Below are 18,170 nucleotides of genomic sequence, written 5' to 3'. Positions count from 1 at the left end.
AACCCTGCTTCACCTCCAGCATTTATAACAGCGTTAAATATTTTTTTACAGTGTTTTTAATTTATAAGGGGGGGTCACACTCAGGTTTGCTGTGTGAAAGGGGTCACCAATACAAAAGTTTGAGAACCACTGCTCCAATTGAAGAGTGCGCCAGCCCCTCGTTCCTCAAATGGAGCAGGTAGTCCAGGACAGCCTGTATGGAAGAACGCGAGGGAGAGATGCCACGTTCGGACCCCCAGAGGAAAACCTCATCCACTTGGCCAGCTAAGTCAGTCTAGTTGAGGGTTTCCTACTCCCCAGGAGGACCTGTTGGATGACTTCCGAACAGGCCCGCTCCTCTGGGTTCAGCCACACAGCATCCACGCCGAGAGGTGGATGGACTCGAAGTTGGGGTGTAGGAGCTGACCGTGGTCCTTTGACAGCAAGTCTGGTCAGTTGGCCAGGGAGGGGCCGCTGACAAGTTCATGAGCGTGCCGAACCAATGCTGGTGAGGCCATGCCGGGGCGATCACGAAAACCTGCGCTTTGTCTCTCTTGTTCTTTGCCAGGACCCTGATTATGAGTGGAATCAGAGGAAATGTGTACATCAGGCTCCTTGACCATGACAGGAGGAAGATGTCGGAGAGGGATCCCCTGCTCAGACCTTGCCAAGAACAGAACGGATGGCACTTCCTGTTTCCACTTGGGGAGTTCCCCACCTCTGGAAGATCATGCAGGCTACCTCCGGGTGGAGAAACCACTTGTGAGAGGAGAAGTCCTTGCTAAGCTGGTCCGCCAGTGTATTCTTGACACTGGGAAGGAGACAAGCTTCCAGGTGGATTTCGTGGCTGATGCAGAAGTCCCATAGACAGAGTGCCTCCTGACAGGGGGCTGACAAGTGCGCTCCCCCTTGCCTGTTGATGTAGAACATCGAGGCTGTGTTGTCCAACAGGACTCGTACCACCTTGCCCAACAGGTGGGGCAAGAAGACTGCACACCAGCTGGACTGCTTGGAGCTCTTTGATGTTTATGTGCAACTTCGCCTCCTCCGGGGATCACATCCCCCTGTGTCTGGAGGTCGCTGAGATGCGCACCCCAGCCCAGGTCTGAGGTGTCCAACTCCAACTCAATGGAGTGAAGGGGGTTGTTGAACGGAACCCCCTCCAGGACTGTCTGAGGTCGGTCCACCATCACAGTGAGGTAAGTAACACCTGGGGAATGGTAATGATCTTTTCCAGGGGGTCTCGGGACTGGGAATAGATCATCCCCAGCCATTGTTGCAAGGGCCGCAGCCTGAGCGTGGCATGGCAGACCACGTAAGTGCACGCTGCCGTGTGACCCAGCAGACACAGACACACCCTGGTTGTAGTCAGAGGGAAGGCGGAGACTTCTGCAATGAGGTTTGCCAACGCGTGGAACCTTTCCAGCAGCAGGAATGTTCTGGAGCAGGTCGAGGACCTGCTCCGATGAACTCTATCCTCTGCGCCGGCACTAGCATTGACTTTTTGTCGTTAACCAATAGGTCCAGGGATCGGCATGTGGCTTGAAGCACCGTGACATCCCTTTGACTTCACTAGGACCAGGATGTTACTCCAGTTCCTCTATGTATAGATATACCCAAATATATAAGTAAATGGCACGAGTGCATAGCTATACTATAGTAGAGGCGTGTGGCACTCTACCTCAAAATAGTACCCTGGAACCCCCATATTGACCACTTTGATATAATTATGATATGTTTTGTACACAGTATGCCTTGTGAGGTATCATTTTAAAAGTCTCAATCCGTTGAACATTACTATCCTGTTGGATTGTATGTACTATCATTGTATGTGAAGCTATGAAGTATTGCTATGTGTTTGTTACTGAAATATGGGGTAAGTGGAAAATGCCCACAAATAGCTTTTCAGTGGCAACAAAGAACAACTGACATGACAGATTTACATCAGGACCAGCCAGACATGTGTTGATTGCCCATCAATAAGAATCCACTCTCCCAGAGACTCCTCAGAGAGGGCATGTACCCAATGGGGGTTACCTAGCCCCCAAGTCGCAAAGGCTGGTGCATGTCCACTTTCCTTTAACGAAGTGGCAAACTAATCGATGAGCTTGCACGGTTCAAGGGACGGTCTTGGGCTGCGTAAAACAGTACATTTCTGGGGTGCAAGTCTGGGGAAATTGGCTGGGGCCTCTCGCTGTATAATTCATGAGTGGCATACAGAGCATTCATGCACCTTAGCTGGGTGTGTCCCTGCATGTTGTTGACTGCGTGATCACAGCACCTGGAGGGGTTTTGCTGCTTGTCATTAGCACACTGTAAGAGACAGCCCAGGGAGGAGAATTAAGGGACACAGTGGTCCCACAGTCCAGACTGTATCCAGAGGGTGTGTCACAAGGTGTGTAACTATTTCCATTTTAAAGGTTCTTTTCAATTGCTTATAACTTTCTCAAACTTCATTCTGGCTGAAATTTTCTATATCTGGTCTCGTGGGAGGGTGAATTCCTTTGGGCAACTTGAAGCAACAATGATTCAACTATCTGTGTGTAGGAAATGTGTAAAAAATACACTTTTGCCATTATAAAAAGTAACATGTGATCTTTACTGCACAGCTTTTGTGCTCCAGTCGTCTGGCATAGGAATATAAAAATTGGCAAGGATATAATCCCTAGAATGCAGCTGTGCCTTTCCCTGGGCCAATGAAAATCTGTTTTGATTTAGCTGAGTTATAAGAGCTTAACATGCATGTCTCACAGGCACAGTAGTTTTTAATAATACAACAGAATCCCTCTGATATCCCAGCTCCAGTTTCTCCTGGCTCCCATGGAAAAGGCTCTGGATAACCAATACCTTCCAGTTTCTTCTGATTCCGTATGAAAAATATCAAGGTTGTAAAAATGAACCATTCAAGTCAGGAAGTACCTTAACTCTGCTCCCTGCGCATTTACATTATGGCACTATCTTTAATTACATGTCACTTTTTTTTTTCTGTAGGATTCCTTCCTCATTCCCTGCAGAAGTTGGAGGGTATGAAGTTAATGAGGCAGAGCAATGAAGATAAAAATAATTCTTGAACAGCTGCCTCATTCTCTAAGCCATGTATTCTGTCATTGAACGAGGTGGAAAAAGCAGCATGCAGTTATGTTAAAGACATTGAGCAAGATTCTCTGGTCAGTTCTGTCCCTGTGCACAATGGTGCAAAAGGTATGGAATCAGGCTCCATCTTTCCTGTTGGGGATATCCCCCATGTGGGCAAGTCTCCAATAGCTATAAACCTGGCATAGCCAATTCCTATATCAGTGTCCCTATAGCATTCATTTCAGTGAGCATGTCACAGGTGGGGAAGATTTCAGTGGAGCAGTCATGTTAGTCTGTATCCACAAAAAGAAAAAGAGGACTTGTGGCACCTTAGAGACTAACAAATTTATTTGCGCATAAGCTTTCTTGAGTTACAGCTCACTTCATCGGATGCATTCAGTGGAAAATACAGTGGGGAGATTTATATAGACAGAGAACATGAAACAATGGGTGTTACCATACAACTATTACCAGCAGGAGAGCGGGGGTGGGTGGGGGTGGGGACTTTTGTAGTGATAATCAAGGTGGGCCATTTCCAGCAGTTGACAAGAACGTCTGAGGAACAGCGGGGGTGGAGGGGTGGAATAAACATGGGGAAATAGTTTTACTTTGTGTAATGACGCATCCACTCCCAGTCTTTATTCAAGTTAATTGTATCCAGTTTGCAAATTAATTTCAATTCAGCAGTCTCTCATTGGAGTCTGTTTTTGAAGTTTTTTTGTTGAAGAATTGCCACTTTTAGGTCTGTAATCGAGTGACCAAAGAGATTGAAGTGTTCTCCCACTGGTTTTTGAATGTTATAATTCTTGACATCTGATTTGTGTCCATTTATTCTTTTACGTAGAAACAGTCCAGTTTGGCCAATGTACATGGCAGAGGGGCATTGCTGACACATGATGGCATATATCACATTGGTAGATATGCAGGTGAACAAGCCTCTGATAGTGTGGCTGATGTGATTAGGCCCTATGATGGTGTCCCCTGAATAGATATGTGGACACAGTTGGCAACGGGCTTTGTTGCAAAGATAGGTTCCTGGATTAGTGTTTTTGTTGTGTGGTTGCTGGTGAGTATTTGATTCAGGTTGGGGGCTGTCTGTAAACAAGGATTGGCCTGTCTCCCAAGATCTGTGAGAGTGATGGGTCGTCCTTCAGGATAGGTTGTAGATCCTTGATGATGCGTTGGAGAGGTTTTTGTTGGGGGCTGAAGGTGATGGCTAGTGGCGTTCTGTTATTTTCTTTGTTGGGCCTGTCTTGTAGTAGGTAACTTCTGGGTACTCTTCTGGCTCTGTCAATCTGTTTCTTCACTTCAGCAGGTGGGTATTGTAGCTGTAAGAACGCTTGATAGAGATCTTGTAGGTGTTTGTCTCTGTCTGAGGGGTTGGAGCAAATGCGGTTGTATCGTAGAGCTTGGCTGTAGACAATGGATCGTGTGGTGTGGTCTGGATGAAAGCTGGAGGCATGTAGGTAGGCATAGTGGTCAGTAGGTTTCCGGTATAGGGTAGTGTTTATGTGACCATCGCTTATTAGCACCATAGTGTCCAGGAAGGAAGTCCGAAAACCAGTCGGAGAACACTTCAAGCTCTCTGGTCACTCGATTACAGACCTAAAAGTGGCAATTCTTCAAAAAAAAAAACAAACTTCTAAAACAGACTCCAACGAGAGACTGCTGAATTGGAATTAATTTGCAAACTGGATACAATTAACTTAGGCTTGAATAAAGACTGGGAGAGGATGGGTCATTACACAAAGTAAAACTATTTCCCCATGTTTATTCCGCCTCCCCCTGCTGTTCCTCAGACGTTCTTGTCAACTGCTGGAAATGGCCCACCTTGATCATCAGTACAAAAGGTTTTCCTCCTCCCGCCGCTCTCCTGCTGGTAATAGCTCACCTTACCTGATCACTCTCGTTACAGTGTGTATGGTAACACCCATTGTTTCATGTTCTCTGTGTATATAAATCTCCCCACTGTATTTTCCACTGAATGCATCCGATGAAGTGAACTGTAGCTCACAAAAGCTTATGCTCAAATAAATTTGTTAGTCTCTAAGGTGGGGAAGAGTAGCTGAAATGCACTGTGCTCCAACTACCCACAGCAGGCAGATGGCCCCTTAGGGACTATTGTGAGCTGTGGCAATTTAGAGTAGCCCTAAATCTATACCCAAGCCAGACATCAGGAAGAGAGTCAAGGAGATACAACTGGTTCTCTGATGGTCTCCCTTATCTGCTCCACTAAGCATAAAAGGAGCAAAGCAGAGGATTTGACCTTATATTACAAACACATGTACACAAGGTAGTTGTATTTTTATTAAGTTGAAAAAATATTAAGTATTAGCAGAATGAAATGGAAATAAAATATGTATATTTTCTACTTAATCTGCTTTAAGGCATCCTGTTACATTTGGAAACTCACAATGATATGAGTAACAAAATAATGGGCCATACCTCTACTTAGCCCAGGTGAGTTCAGTGTCTGTTAGGAAGTCAGTTACAACTCTCTTACCCCGGAGGAGAGTCTGTGCCAGCTCCAGAATAAGTCAAGGCCAGCCATGGGGCTGCTCTAACTTACTCCATTGGGATGTTATGCCAGCTGAGGATCAGCGTGACAAAGCATATCTTAGCCATGCTCCCTCCAGACTCCCAACTTTTCCCACATGTCCCCTACATTCCAGGGATTGGGTAGAGCAGAATGGGGAGGTATCTGTGGCTGACTCTGCCAGCTTTATGCCAATGAAGAGGCAACGCTCCACCCGGAGAATTTTCCACTGGGCAACTACAGCCACAGTCTGGAGCTTTCTACCATTTTATGGGAGAAAGGGCCGAGAACAGAAACAGGAATATGTTCCACTGTTTTCATGCAACCAATTGACTTCTTTAAAGGTTTTACAACCATTATAATACTAAGACTGATATTCCAGCTATTGTCATCACACTGTCCTTGAAGTCAGGGTGACGTGCAAAGAATCAAAAGGAATTGTTCCTCCTCAACAGGAATTTTCATGCTCACTTTTTTTTTTTTTTTTTAAGATTAATCTCTAAAACTATCACAGTTTCAGAATAAAATAAAATATGAACAAAAACTCACCTTTGCCTGGGATAAACTCACTCTGCAACACTTCCCTCAGACTACTATTTCCATGCAGTAGTCTATGATTAGGTAAAACATATAAGTGGGAAGCTCCATAAATGGCTTCAGGTGTATAGGTATAGGCAGCTAGCTTCTCTCCTGTTTCTTGGCCATTAACCTGATAAAGAGCAGAAAGTATTCCAGAGCAGGTTTATTGCTAATTTTCTCCATTAAAAGGCCATTTTTAACTTTTCCTTCTGCTGTGACAATTGGTCTATAACTTTTGCCTGCTTAGGAATAAACCATGGAAAGTAGATCAAATTATTTTCAATAAAGAATGTTATAAACAAGTGCAAGAGAAACAGACAGACAGACAAAATTAGTCCAAACAGAAAGTCACACACATATTGATATAATCCAAGGACTGTTCAAATTATGTTTGTTAAAAACATATGACGTAGAGCTGGAAGTTAGTGCACCAAAACTGCTGTATTGGATATTAGGACTAATGGTGTGCAAAATAATGTGGGTCTGGGCTATTCCATCAATCACTCCTTACTAAAAGAAACAGACTTTAGGGGGAAAGAAAATACAGAAAGAACTGACAACGTGAAATAACAGAAATGGTGGTTACTGAAGCAAGCTTCACCTTCATGGCTTCCACTCCCATGATCTCCTGGGACCTCGGGCCTTCATTACCCTAATCCTGAGATGTCCTGACCAGACTGGGCAAGAGAAAGGGACCCAGATAACATCGCTACCTCTACTGGCTCCAGCTGGCTCCCAAACACCACTTGGGAAGAAAGGGATTGGACTTCAACAGCAGCAGCAGAAGCAGCAACAACTCTAGCCCATCACAACTAACTTCCCTTTTACCCAAAAGGATAGTTATTAATACCATCTAAGAGACTGTCAAACAAGGGTGTTTTTCCTTCTAAAAACTCTCTAGCTAAATGGAACGGGAATAAGGGATACTGTTAATACATAATACTTTAGATTTCAAATGCTTTAGCTATTTTTCCTTCTTTTCTGTATCTTTAATAAAAGGTTATAAGGATTTTTAATGATTGCTGTGGTACTAAGCTGGCCGAGGTCTCTGTGTACCAAACCCATGACCTTGTTTAACACGGTTTATTGTTGGACAGGGACTGGGGTTATGTTAACACCTTTGGCCTATATAGTCTATCTAACTTAATACAATACCACGCCTTCCTTTCTATTCACATTAAAGGCCCAGTTAATCTATCAGATACACAAGGATAACTCCCAATATCACAGCCAGCTGTGTATCTGAGGGCAGCCTTAGAGGCTAACTCTCCAGAGCTCTAATCCTGACTCAGACACCATCTCTCTCTGTGGCCTTGGAAAAGAGAATCTTCGTGCCTCTGTTTCCCCATTTGTAAAATAGGGATAATCATACTTAAGAACCTCTTTGGGTATTTAGCCTTATCCAATGCCTACACAAGTCAATGGAAGCCTTTCCATTCACTTCAATTAGCACTGTATTCAGACCCATTGTGAGATCATCATAATTAATGTTTGCAAATCACTTTGATGTATTATAAGGAAATGACTAACGACTTTATGCACAGTAAGCATTATTTAGGGACTGGTGTATTCCGTGGCTACAGAATTTACCATGAAAATCTATTCCTTGCCACAGCCTTGTGCTCCAGAAGCTAAACTTCCATTTAAAAAACAAAAAAAAATTATGGCTATGCCCCTAGTGGTAATGAAGATAATCTTGTTTTTCTGAGTCTGCAGGCATCCTGTGACAATAGTTCTGACAGAAATTGCCCCATTATTCATCTAAATGAGGTGCTGAATCTGAAATCCAAACAGAATTTTAAACTGTTTCCATCTCCAGCCTCCCCACTGACATTTCTACAATGAAGTTAAATGATGCAGATTTTTGCACTTACAACACATAATGAAAACTGGAAAAGATGGCAAAATACAAAATAAATTAAGTGTAATATGTGACTAACACTGGGGACACTGTACTGATATTTATTTTCATATTTTATTAATTAAAAACCTCCTTTTTAAAATTTAAATGAAGCTACTGCAGAATTGCTACAGAAGTTTGGTCCAGGTAAATGCTCTAGCACATGGAGCCCTCAGAGGAGATTTTCATATGCACATCGAGGCATACATTTACAGAAGCCTCTAACTAAGGTAGCCTCTTTTTCAGAAGTGCAGAGCCCCTTTAAGGTATTTCAGTTTGGGCTCCCAGAAATTAAAACAAACACCTAAAGTCATTAGTCATTTATGAAATGTTAGGTCATAGCAATTAGGCACCTAACTCTTACCGAAGTGATTGGGAGCTAGGTACCTAACACCATTTGTACCTTTGAAAATCTCTCACTTGATCATCATCATCGAGTCATTTCACTTTTGCATCTTTCCAAAAGGATGTCAAATATTCTCTTTTTTCTGTGAACAGAGCACAGGGCAAAGTGTACCTGTACTTTTCTTAAGTTCTCCTTACCTACCTACCTATTTTATCCAGCACTTTTCTTTAGGTTCCTCAGTATCTAGTTTGCATTAAACATAGTACTTACAATAAATAGTACTTTCAATATAAAGAGGCTCAATTTAGCACAGATTTCCCAAGAGTGGAGTTCTTCCATTGCCAGTGGAAGAAAAGAAAAAACAAACAAATCTCTTACCCCTGTTGCTCTACTGATATCTACAGGTTTGAGGGGTATATATGTGCAACCTCAACAACCCCTGTTGCTTTAAAAAGTTTCTGTGGTCATGCGGGTTGGCAGGACTCAATGTTAGGAAGAAAAACAAATATTAAGCAAAGAAAGCTTCTGTACCTAAAGCATTTAACCAAAAATAGTTTTAAAGACTCAGCTGCAAAATACTACTGGCTTTTCTTTAGTCCTACTAAGAACTAAAATAGTTTCGTATGGTTTTTGTCCCAAGAGCTAACAACCACATTAGTAAAAACACTTATACTTGATGCAGCTGGCTTTTCTTGGGAATGGCTGGAGTTGAAAGTTAGATATGTATAACTTCTCAGCACTCTTCAGTGGACTTTGTGGACCCTAGGACACACAGACAGAACTGAACAGCTACAGGGTTCCAAACTGCTGAACTCAAACAACAAATTTTGGTGAAGGATTTCAGTTTCTTGCTTTTTATACTAATGAGAAGCTACTAAAATGTTACTAAAAAAAAAAAAGGAGCACTTGTGGCACCTTAGAGACTAACAAATTTGAGCATAAGCTTTCGTGAGCTACAGCTCACTTCATCGGATGCATACTACCTTTCTCCCATGAATAAATTCCAGTACAATGAAGAACAGGAGCTTTTAAAATGTGACTCATGAAGCTGATATGATCATTACCAGAACCCTCAGAAACATAGCTCAACATACCTGTCCTCTTTATTTTATCTTAACCCTACATATCTGTTTTTTACTCCATCCAGTGGTTAAATGTAGTCTCATGACATTAGATTTCCATTAAACCTGATATACTTAAGTAATCTCACATCTTAATTTGCTTTGGGTTAGAATTGTGAATTCTGATCAGCCATAGATTTGGGTTATTAAGTAAAAGTTCACTTACAAAAATACTAAGGTCTGCCACAATCTTTCTGCAGGAAATCTTCAATGAACTTTGAATGTTATAGTGCAGTAAGAATAAAAATGATGCAAAGTGTTACATTCAATAAACACATCTATATAAACACACACATAAACAATATGTAATAGTATCCTTAACTTTCAAAAGTCTTCTAGATATTAAGAGAAATCCCATTATGCATTTCAGTCATTTTGCATAATCCACACAAAGAAAGGGATGGTCAAATTTCTGACTCACCTTTAACATGAAGTCAAGATAACATCCAACACAATCACCTATCCAGTTTGCTTGCATTTCCTTTATACCATACCACTCAGGGAGATCAGACAAAGAATCAAGCATGGCCTGGCACAATATAAAGGAGGAGGTGTTAAGAACTATAGCTTATATTAAAACACATACATTAACACTTTCAAATTTAGTTCTATAAAGAGGCACAGTAGTAGAGCTGCAGGAGTAAAAACATGAACAAGGTGTTCTTGCACTATAGCTCCCCTCAATTTCATATCTTTCAAGAACTAGTGGAACATGGCAAAGGCCATAAAAGTGGTGAATCCAATTGTTTGAGACATAGCTTCCTTATGGCAGTCTTAAACAGCGAACACAGGAACACTAGGAAGAAAAAGTAAACAAGGAAAGATACCACTTTAAATCTGTGTTAATTGTAGTCCTGATCCTGAAAACATGCATGTGATTGGTCCTGTTGAGCACAACAGGACTGTTCATATGCATGTGTGTTTGCAGGACTGAATGCTATATTTGGACTAGTTCTCTAGCCAATAGCCTAGAAATTGTATTCAGATAGGTCACATTTATTTATCCTAAATTTTTCAAACTCAACTAGTTGTCATACTATAACAATGAGACTGACGCTGTCCATCAGTTTTACATACCTTATGAGATTTTTGTAATTTTATTTATATTTTACCTAGCACAACAGGCCCAATTCTGAATGGGACGGACCTCTGGTTGCTATTGCAATACAAATAATATTAACTGACAATAATGGTGTATATTAAATGTAAAATGTTATGTTAATACAATATTACAGATAAGATTCTACCCACATAACAAAGAAGAAATTCACAGCGATGGTTCCCACATTATCCATTATTTTCTTCCCATCCATAATGTAGCAGTTTGCATTAATGTAACTTGTATGCAGTTTGTGTACATTTATATAGTCAGTTATAGACATATTGCTTTCTTAGTGTGTGCGCTCAGGCACACAAACAGCATGGCAGCATTCTGATTGCTGTTGGAAGCATTGTGTTAAATCTCAGAGTAACAGCCGTGTTAGTCTGTATTCGCAAAAAGAAAAGGAGTACTTGTGGCACCTTAGAGACTAACCAATTTATTTGAGCATAAGCTTTTGTGAACTACAGCTCACTTCATCGGATGCATCCGATTACAGCTCACTTCATCGGATGCATTCGATGAAGTGAGCTGTAGCTCACGAAAGCTTATGCTCAAATAAATTGGTTAGTCTCTAAGGTGCCACAAGTACTCCTTTTCTTTTTTGTGTTAAATCTGCTCATTTTGTCTACAGAATTTGCAAAGGTTTTTTTAATTAAAGAAACACAAAGAATTTAAACAAAGGGGGGTATAATGGAAACCCCATCTCAATCTATACTTCATAAGATTTGACATTTTTGCTAAGAGTATTCCAGCACTGTCCAAATCTTTTACCTTGGCAGAAATACAGCTGGAGGCATGAGTCAGACAGAAAGACAGTTGATACAATGTTCAGTAGTTAATTTCTAAGTAGAGGAAGTCAATATGCTGTATCACTTATCCTTAAATTGCACAGCTCCAACATGAAACATGAAAGCCTTTTATTATTTTGTTAATTTACAATTACCAGGGAACATGGATCATTCATACTATATGTCACTAATTAGGCTCCACTTCACAGAATATAATTACTGAACACACAATTTGCTCTTTTCAATTATTATATTTTAATTATACTAAAAATGTCAAAAATTATATACTTAAAACATGCTACAAATGCTAGTTGCTGGCTACTGATGTTTTTACTATGATTCACTCTATGATTCACAATATAATACATTTTCGTCATCCACACTCCATAGCTAAATACTGTTTTGGATTATTATTCCTTATTAGATTAACCTTCTTTTACATCCTCAACTAACCACTTCCTTTTCTGCTGATTTATAGCTATAAGAATGCCAAGCTGCTGCTGCTTTTAAAAAAAGTTATGTAATAACTTTAGTGAAATATAAACCAACAATTCCTTTTACTATTCCATGTACTGTTCTAAATGTTCATGTTAAGACTATTTACCTTGCTTAGTGTCCTGTTCCAAAGAATACTGGGCTCTATCTACAGTGAATACTGAGTGCTTACATATAATAACCCAATGCAAGGAATGCGGAGTACAAACCAATGAGTGGATAATTTCTTTTAAAATAATTATATATAAATACATTTTAAGAGTGTGCAAGTAGGTCAACAGACACAGGACAGGCTAGACAGATACTGTTCTCTTCAAAATCCACTGCATGACTATTAGGATTTTCTTTATAATTTTAACATAGCCCCTAACTCATGTCCATTCCACGCACACAAACAGTCAACCTGAGTGTGGTAGAGATTTTAACTTGTGTTGGCTGGCCCATCAGAAAATATAAACTACAGATCAGGTTAGCACAATTCCTCAGATGATAATCACTTTGTGCACCTAATCCAATCACACTGTGCAGCCTGTTGCAGTGTGGATGGCCTCTGTGGGTACATCTACAATGCAATAAAAGACCCATGGCAAGAACACAGCTGACTTGGGCTTGCAGGACTTGTGCTGCAGGCTATACAACTGCAGTGTAGAGGTTTCAGGCTGAAGCCTGGGCTCTGAGACCCTCCTCTCTCACAGGGTCTTAGAGTCTGGGATTCAGCCCAAGCCCGAACATCTACACTGCAGTATTATAGCCCTGCAGCCTGCGAGGCCAAGTCATCTAACCTAGCTCTGAGACTCAGTGCTGTGGGGTTTTTATTGCAGCATAAACATACTCTGTGGTATGTCTACACTGCAACGTAAGTTCCGGGTTAGTGGGACTCAAGTCAGCAGACCCTTGGTTTGAGAACCCTGTGCTTGAGCATCTACACTGATTGCCAACGAAAGGTTAAGAGTTTTTTAACCCAAGCCCAAACCTGGGGCTCCAATGGTCGCACTGCAGTACACAGATCTGAGTCCAAGCTACTGTATCCCAGACATCCCAAAGTCCTCCTGAAATGTGGCTGCTTTAGCCCCTTGTTCATGGTGCAGTGTGGGAAAATTTGACTGTCCACACCGCATGTTACAGGAAATTTGGACAGCCCGCCAACACAGCCTGATGAGTTGTCATTTTGGTCTGTATACTCCCAGCTACTGGAGCCAGCAATATGGAGGTATCGCTATTTCAGAAACTTCTCTTGCTCGGGCTTTTGCTCCTGTTTCAGGATGTGGGCAGCACTTCCAAGTGATGCTGCTGGTCAGTTTGGCAGCATTTTCTGACCCACCAAAGGCACTTGACAGAACTAATGATGCAGCAGCAGCAGGAAGAGGAGGAGAAGAACGACGACAGACATGGTAGACTTGAAGTGGGTGATGCTGCTCATGACACTCAGTATAGCCACTGATGCCCCCCGACATAGAACACTACACTGCAAAGCATTAGGGCTCAAACCCTGGGTCCCACATTGACTTGGGCTTGGACCCTCCACTCTTGCAGAGTCCTAGGACCCTGAGTCTAAGCCAGAGTCTGAGATATGTGTGTGTAGACGAAAGGGGGGTTAGAGCTTGAGCATAAGTCTGAGCTCTGGCTTGCACTGCAGTGGAGACATACCTTCTCACTCAATCTAGACTAACTTGAGTGTAAATAACTAGAGTTAACTCTGCAGTGAATACATAGCCTTATACACTTTGTGAGCACAGAAAATTCTTCACATAAGTGTGTGCCTGCACGGTGCTCCGCACCACTGAAAATCAAGACACTTATTTGGGTGCCTGAAATATGGATTTAGGAGTCGAACTTCAGGTACCCAAGTTTGAAAATTCTGGTCCCTCACTTTGTTTTCAAACAGGGAAGATACAATTTGGAACCATAGAGAAAATATAAATAAATGTGGCCAAAAGCTAGTTCTGTAATTAGATTAGACACCAAAAACAGCAGGGAAAATAAAGGCATCCCCTGGCAGAGCAAAGTCTGAAACAAAAAATTGAATAAAATCAAATGCAATAAAGTGACAAACAGAACGGACGCAAGGAGAAAGGTTAAGTGACCTAAGACAAATAAGGGTGTAACAAAAGTTTAAACTTCACTCTGGCAATACACACACTAACAAAATGAACAAAGAAATACAAATCAGGAGTCAGGGTATGTCTACACTAGAAACGCTGCTGTTGCGCTGCTGCATAGACACTGATTACAACAACAGAAGGGGTTCTTCCATCGCTATAGTAAATCCATCTCTCCAAGAGGCAGTAACTAGGTTGACGGAAGAATTCTTCCATTGATCTAGCAATGTCTACACAGGGGCTCAGGTCAGCTTAATTACGTCATACCAGGTGTGAAATTTTTCACAGTAAGCAATGTAGATAAATTGACCTAACTTTGTAATATAGACCAGCCCAAACATAAGTAAGGTACCAAAGAACCAAACAAAGATTAAAGAATGATCACATTCATAACCAAGAAAACGACAGAAATAAATCTACATTTGTGGGGGGAGAAAAAGGAAATAGTAAAGAATATCAGTACCAGATCAGAAAAAGTGACTGAGATATGAGAGCATCTTCCAGGGGTGGACATGATCTGAATATTTTTGAGGAAAGTGGTGAGAAAGGTAGGGGAATGATTTGGCAGACATTTTTTAAATCTTTCTCAGAAATACTTGTGATTTGTAAATAAGCTAATTTAACACATATATAAGAAAGCTAAGAGATCAAATAAACTACACACTTGAATCTCTAACCAGCCGCAGAGAAGATCCTGGAAACTCTAGTCAGAGACAGAATGCAGAAACACTTAAAATGCTATCAATTTATTAACATGTTTCATACATTTGTAATCTTCCCACCCTCCACCACAACACACACACACACAAAATCACAAATATGTATATATTACATATATTTGTGTGTTTTAAATATATATATAAAGCTATACAATTTCATTTAAAGAGGCAATTGTCTAACTTGTTTAGACCTGAAACTTTCCTGATATTATGGTTGATATAATCCAGTGTGGAATTTCCTGTAGATTGTAAAATATCTCTTTAAACTTTAAATATCATTAACTCTGTTATGTTATTCTTACTGCTGATACTTAAAAAAAATCACTGCCCATTTTGTTGGGATTCCTTAAATAACATGGAACCATTTTCTGCCCTCAGAAATAAGTGTACAGCTCCCACTGAAGCCAACAGCTTCGTAGAATTTGTTAACTAGCTACTAGCTAACACTAGAGAAACAACCAACAGTAGTAGGTCCAGCACACAGAGAAATAAACATAACAGCTATCATACTGACTTCTGCAAAAAATGAAAAACAGAAAATACTATTTGCCAAATGGAGAAGGATAAAACTGGCAGGGAAATAAACTCCATCTTCACATTTAAGAAGAAGCTTTTAAAAGAGAAACTTGAAGAAAATAAGTAGCAGATTCTCTTTCTAGATGGAACTCTCCCTCCCTTTGGTTGGCCTAGAAGGAAGGAAATTTACAATACAGATACAGCATCACAAGAAAAATAACTCTCTAACACCAGGAAGGAGGAGTACAGTAAATGAGATGTGAGTAAAACAGAAGGTAAATGAGATCAAAACGTTAGAATAGTGCAAGTCCAAGGAAGGTTATGGAAGTCAGAAGGGCAGATTTAAAGGTCAGTGAGAATATCATCCTTTGAGATGGTCCCACTTTCAAGTAAGAGAGTAGCACCATTCTGTGACTTTCTGAAGGTTAAAAGGTACCAATTTTAAGCAGATCTAAAAGAAGGAATTGTAATAATTGACATGGGAAATGCAAGGCATGAATAACAATCTTCAATAGAAACAAAATCAAAGTAAAGCCAGGTCAAATTTTGGTAGTCTAGCCAAGAATTATACGGTAATAGAGCCTATACATAGCGATCTATTCAAATAAATTCAGGGTACAGAGACTTAAAACAAACTTTTTCCCAATAGTTTCCGAACAAAGAAGAGATCCCTCCTCTGTTGCACTAAAAGGGATGAGCTGGAGTGGGGTGACAGATTTTAAAATAAAGAAAACTGAATCTCTATCTGACTTTAGGGAAATATGAATTTTATGACAGATGGATGCCTGATATCATATCCTTACCGATACAAAGAGTTTCAATACTTCAATGACAGTAAATGAAGTAAACAGACACTTCCTACCCTATGAGGAAATCAAAACTTAACATGTAAGATGTAAAACCAAAACTTTATTCTACTTACAGATGACACTTATGAAACTGGATGATTGAACTGCTCCACGAATATAAGAGAGGATAACACAAAGAAGTGGGCAAATGATTTTACTTCAAAAGTATTCAATTTATTAACAAACAAAAATGTCTTACACTTAAACACAAAATAGTGGGGAAAAGTGCTGGGTTTGAAATCACATTAGTAGGAAGCCATGGGTATACTCAAGATCTGTTAAATTTAAGCTGGCAAAATTTAAGTTCTTACCTACATTTACCCATACTCCCAATACAGTAACTGAATATAATTCAAGTATTATGGTGCAACAGAAAGTCATTTGCTATAATTTAACACACAACAATATGGTGGCAAATAAAGATAACATTACATATATTTCATCTATTTGATACTCTACTGAAGTATTTCCAACTCGTCTTTTTTTTTTCTTACAGAACTGGATTTTTAATTATTTTTCCCAATCTCTTATTATTTTATTCCTCTACCTTCAATTGCTTCTTTCTACACTACTATAGGTCACACTTAAATCTTATTTCCCAAGTGTGAAGTATCCTGAAAAAATATATATATATACACACAAGGAGAAAAAACATTGGTACTGTACTGCTTCAAAATCTCACTAGCAAGGGCCTCAATTCTCAGCAGTTTTTGCCTCTTTCTATATTCTGTAACTGGCTGTCAATAAACACTGCTGCCTGACCAGATACAACTGAGATAAATAAAAGACAAGATAATTAAGTTCCTAAAATAGTCAGCTCTCTCTCTCTTTATGTCACTGAAGAGAATTTTTTCCCATATTCTTTAGTCACAAATGTACCACTTGGAGAAAACTGGAAAAAACAGTCATATTCATTCTACAAATCCGACTTCAAGCACTGCAATAGATTAGTTGTTTCTATTTAAAAAAATTAATCCTGAAAGTCCATTGCTTTAGTTACTATTATAGTAGGAATTTAGATCTATAGTGTTGTAGCATTTAATGCTATACTTTATTTATATTAAGCCTGAAAGAACTGCCTGGCCTGGATGCCTACAAGTAATTCCTGTGTTGCTGTGTGGGGGATATAGGTTCACTCCTTGCGTTAACAAGTGCCAAGAGAGCTGTGGAGACAGTGCTCTGGGCCCCTGTATGGGAGACAGTGCTTTACATGACTCAAGAGTAAGGGCTCCAAAGGGATTTGTATCCACCCCATTCAGCCAGAGGGATGGTAAATCTGACAGAACCTTAAGTGCGGGAAGCAGAAAATTCCAGAGTCTGAAAAATTAAAGATTAAAAGGCAACTTTTTTATTCTCCTCATGACTGAGCCTTTATCTTACATTATGCACTTTAGCTGAGATACTGCCAAGATCCCTTCTCCACTAAAAGGCAGTATTTGGTTTTATTTTATTGTGGAGTAAGGAGGCAGACATTCTGCACAGTACCACAGAAATAAAACAAGAAAAATATTCAAGAAACAAGAAATCAGGACACACAAGACTAGTTATATACTGCAATACTTTTCTATGGCATAACAAACCATTAATACAAGTTAATCAGAATTTGCTTTTAATCTGAGCATTCTCTCCTTGTAAGGATTTTGTGTTAATTATTAATCCCACCTGTGCTCATCACTCACAAATTTCACTTTTTTCAGCATGAAATGCTGTTCTAAATACTGGCAAATAAAATCATACAGTAGGAAATAAACATTTTTTTTTTAAATCTGTGATATTTTTCAAGATTTCCTTTGTCCTTGATATTAACAGCACAATCAAAGGTTTTCCATGGAGCACAGAATTCTAATTCTAAACGCAAATCAATATGGGATTTAACAACACTGAAATATTTCCTTCTGTTGCCTCACTCAAATTAGACAGTTCCTCAGTTGCCTTTTTCTTCATATCTGAGATGTAATTTATGCACTTTAACAAACCATATGCATCCATGAATACATTCACAGTGACACCCACTTAGCTCTCTACCTCAAAAAGAGGCAAACGGAGGGACAGCAGTGGAACTCCCAT

General features: G+C 40.1%; 1 protein-coding gene across 3 annotated transcripts in view; it reads right to left on the bottom strand.

Annotated features, from left to right (window-relative positions):
* Nucleotides 1-18,170, bottom strand: part of LARS2 (leucyl-tRNA synthetase 2, mitochondrial) — a 106,896-nt gene that overhangs the window by 43,953 nt on the left and 44,773 nt on the right. For all 3 annotated transcript variants that reach the window (XM_037890242.2, XM_043540775.1, XM_037890243.2), the window contains exons 8-9: nucleotides 9,958-10,065; nucleotides 6,140-6,299 (exon numbers count right to left, since the gene is read on the bottom strand). In XM_037890242.2, the coding sequence (XP_037746170.1) occupies nucleotides 6,140-6,299; nucleotides 9,958-10,065 (268 nt within the window). The remainder of the gene's footprint in view (nucleotides 1-6,139; nucleotides 6,300-9,957; nucleotides 10,066-18,170) is intronic.

Source organism: Chelonia mydas, chromosome 2 (genome assembly GCF_015237465.2).
Source record: "Chelonia mydas isolate rCheMyd1 chromosome 2, rCheMyd1.pri.v2, whole genome shotgun sequence".
NCBI lineage: Eukaryota > Metazoa > Chordata > Testudines > Cheloniidae > Chelonia > Chelonia mydas.
The sequence above is the reverse complement of the archived record's forward strand: the minus strand, read 5'-3'. Positions and strand labels throughout refer to the sequence as shown.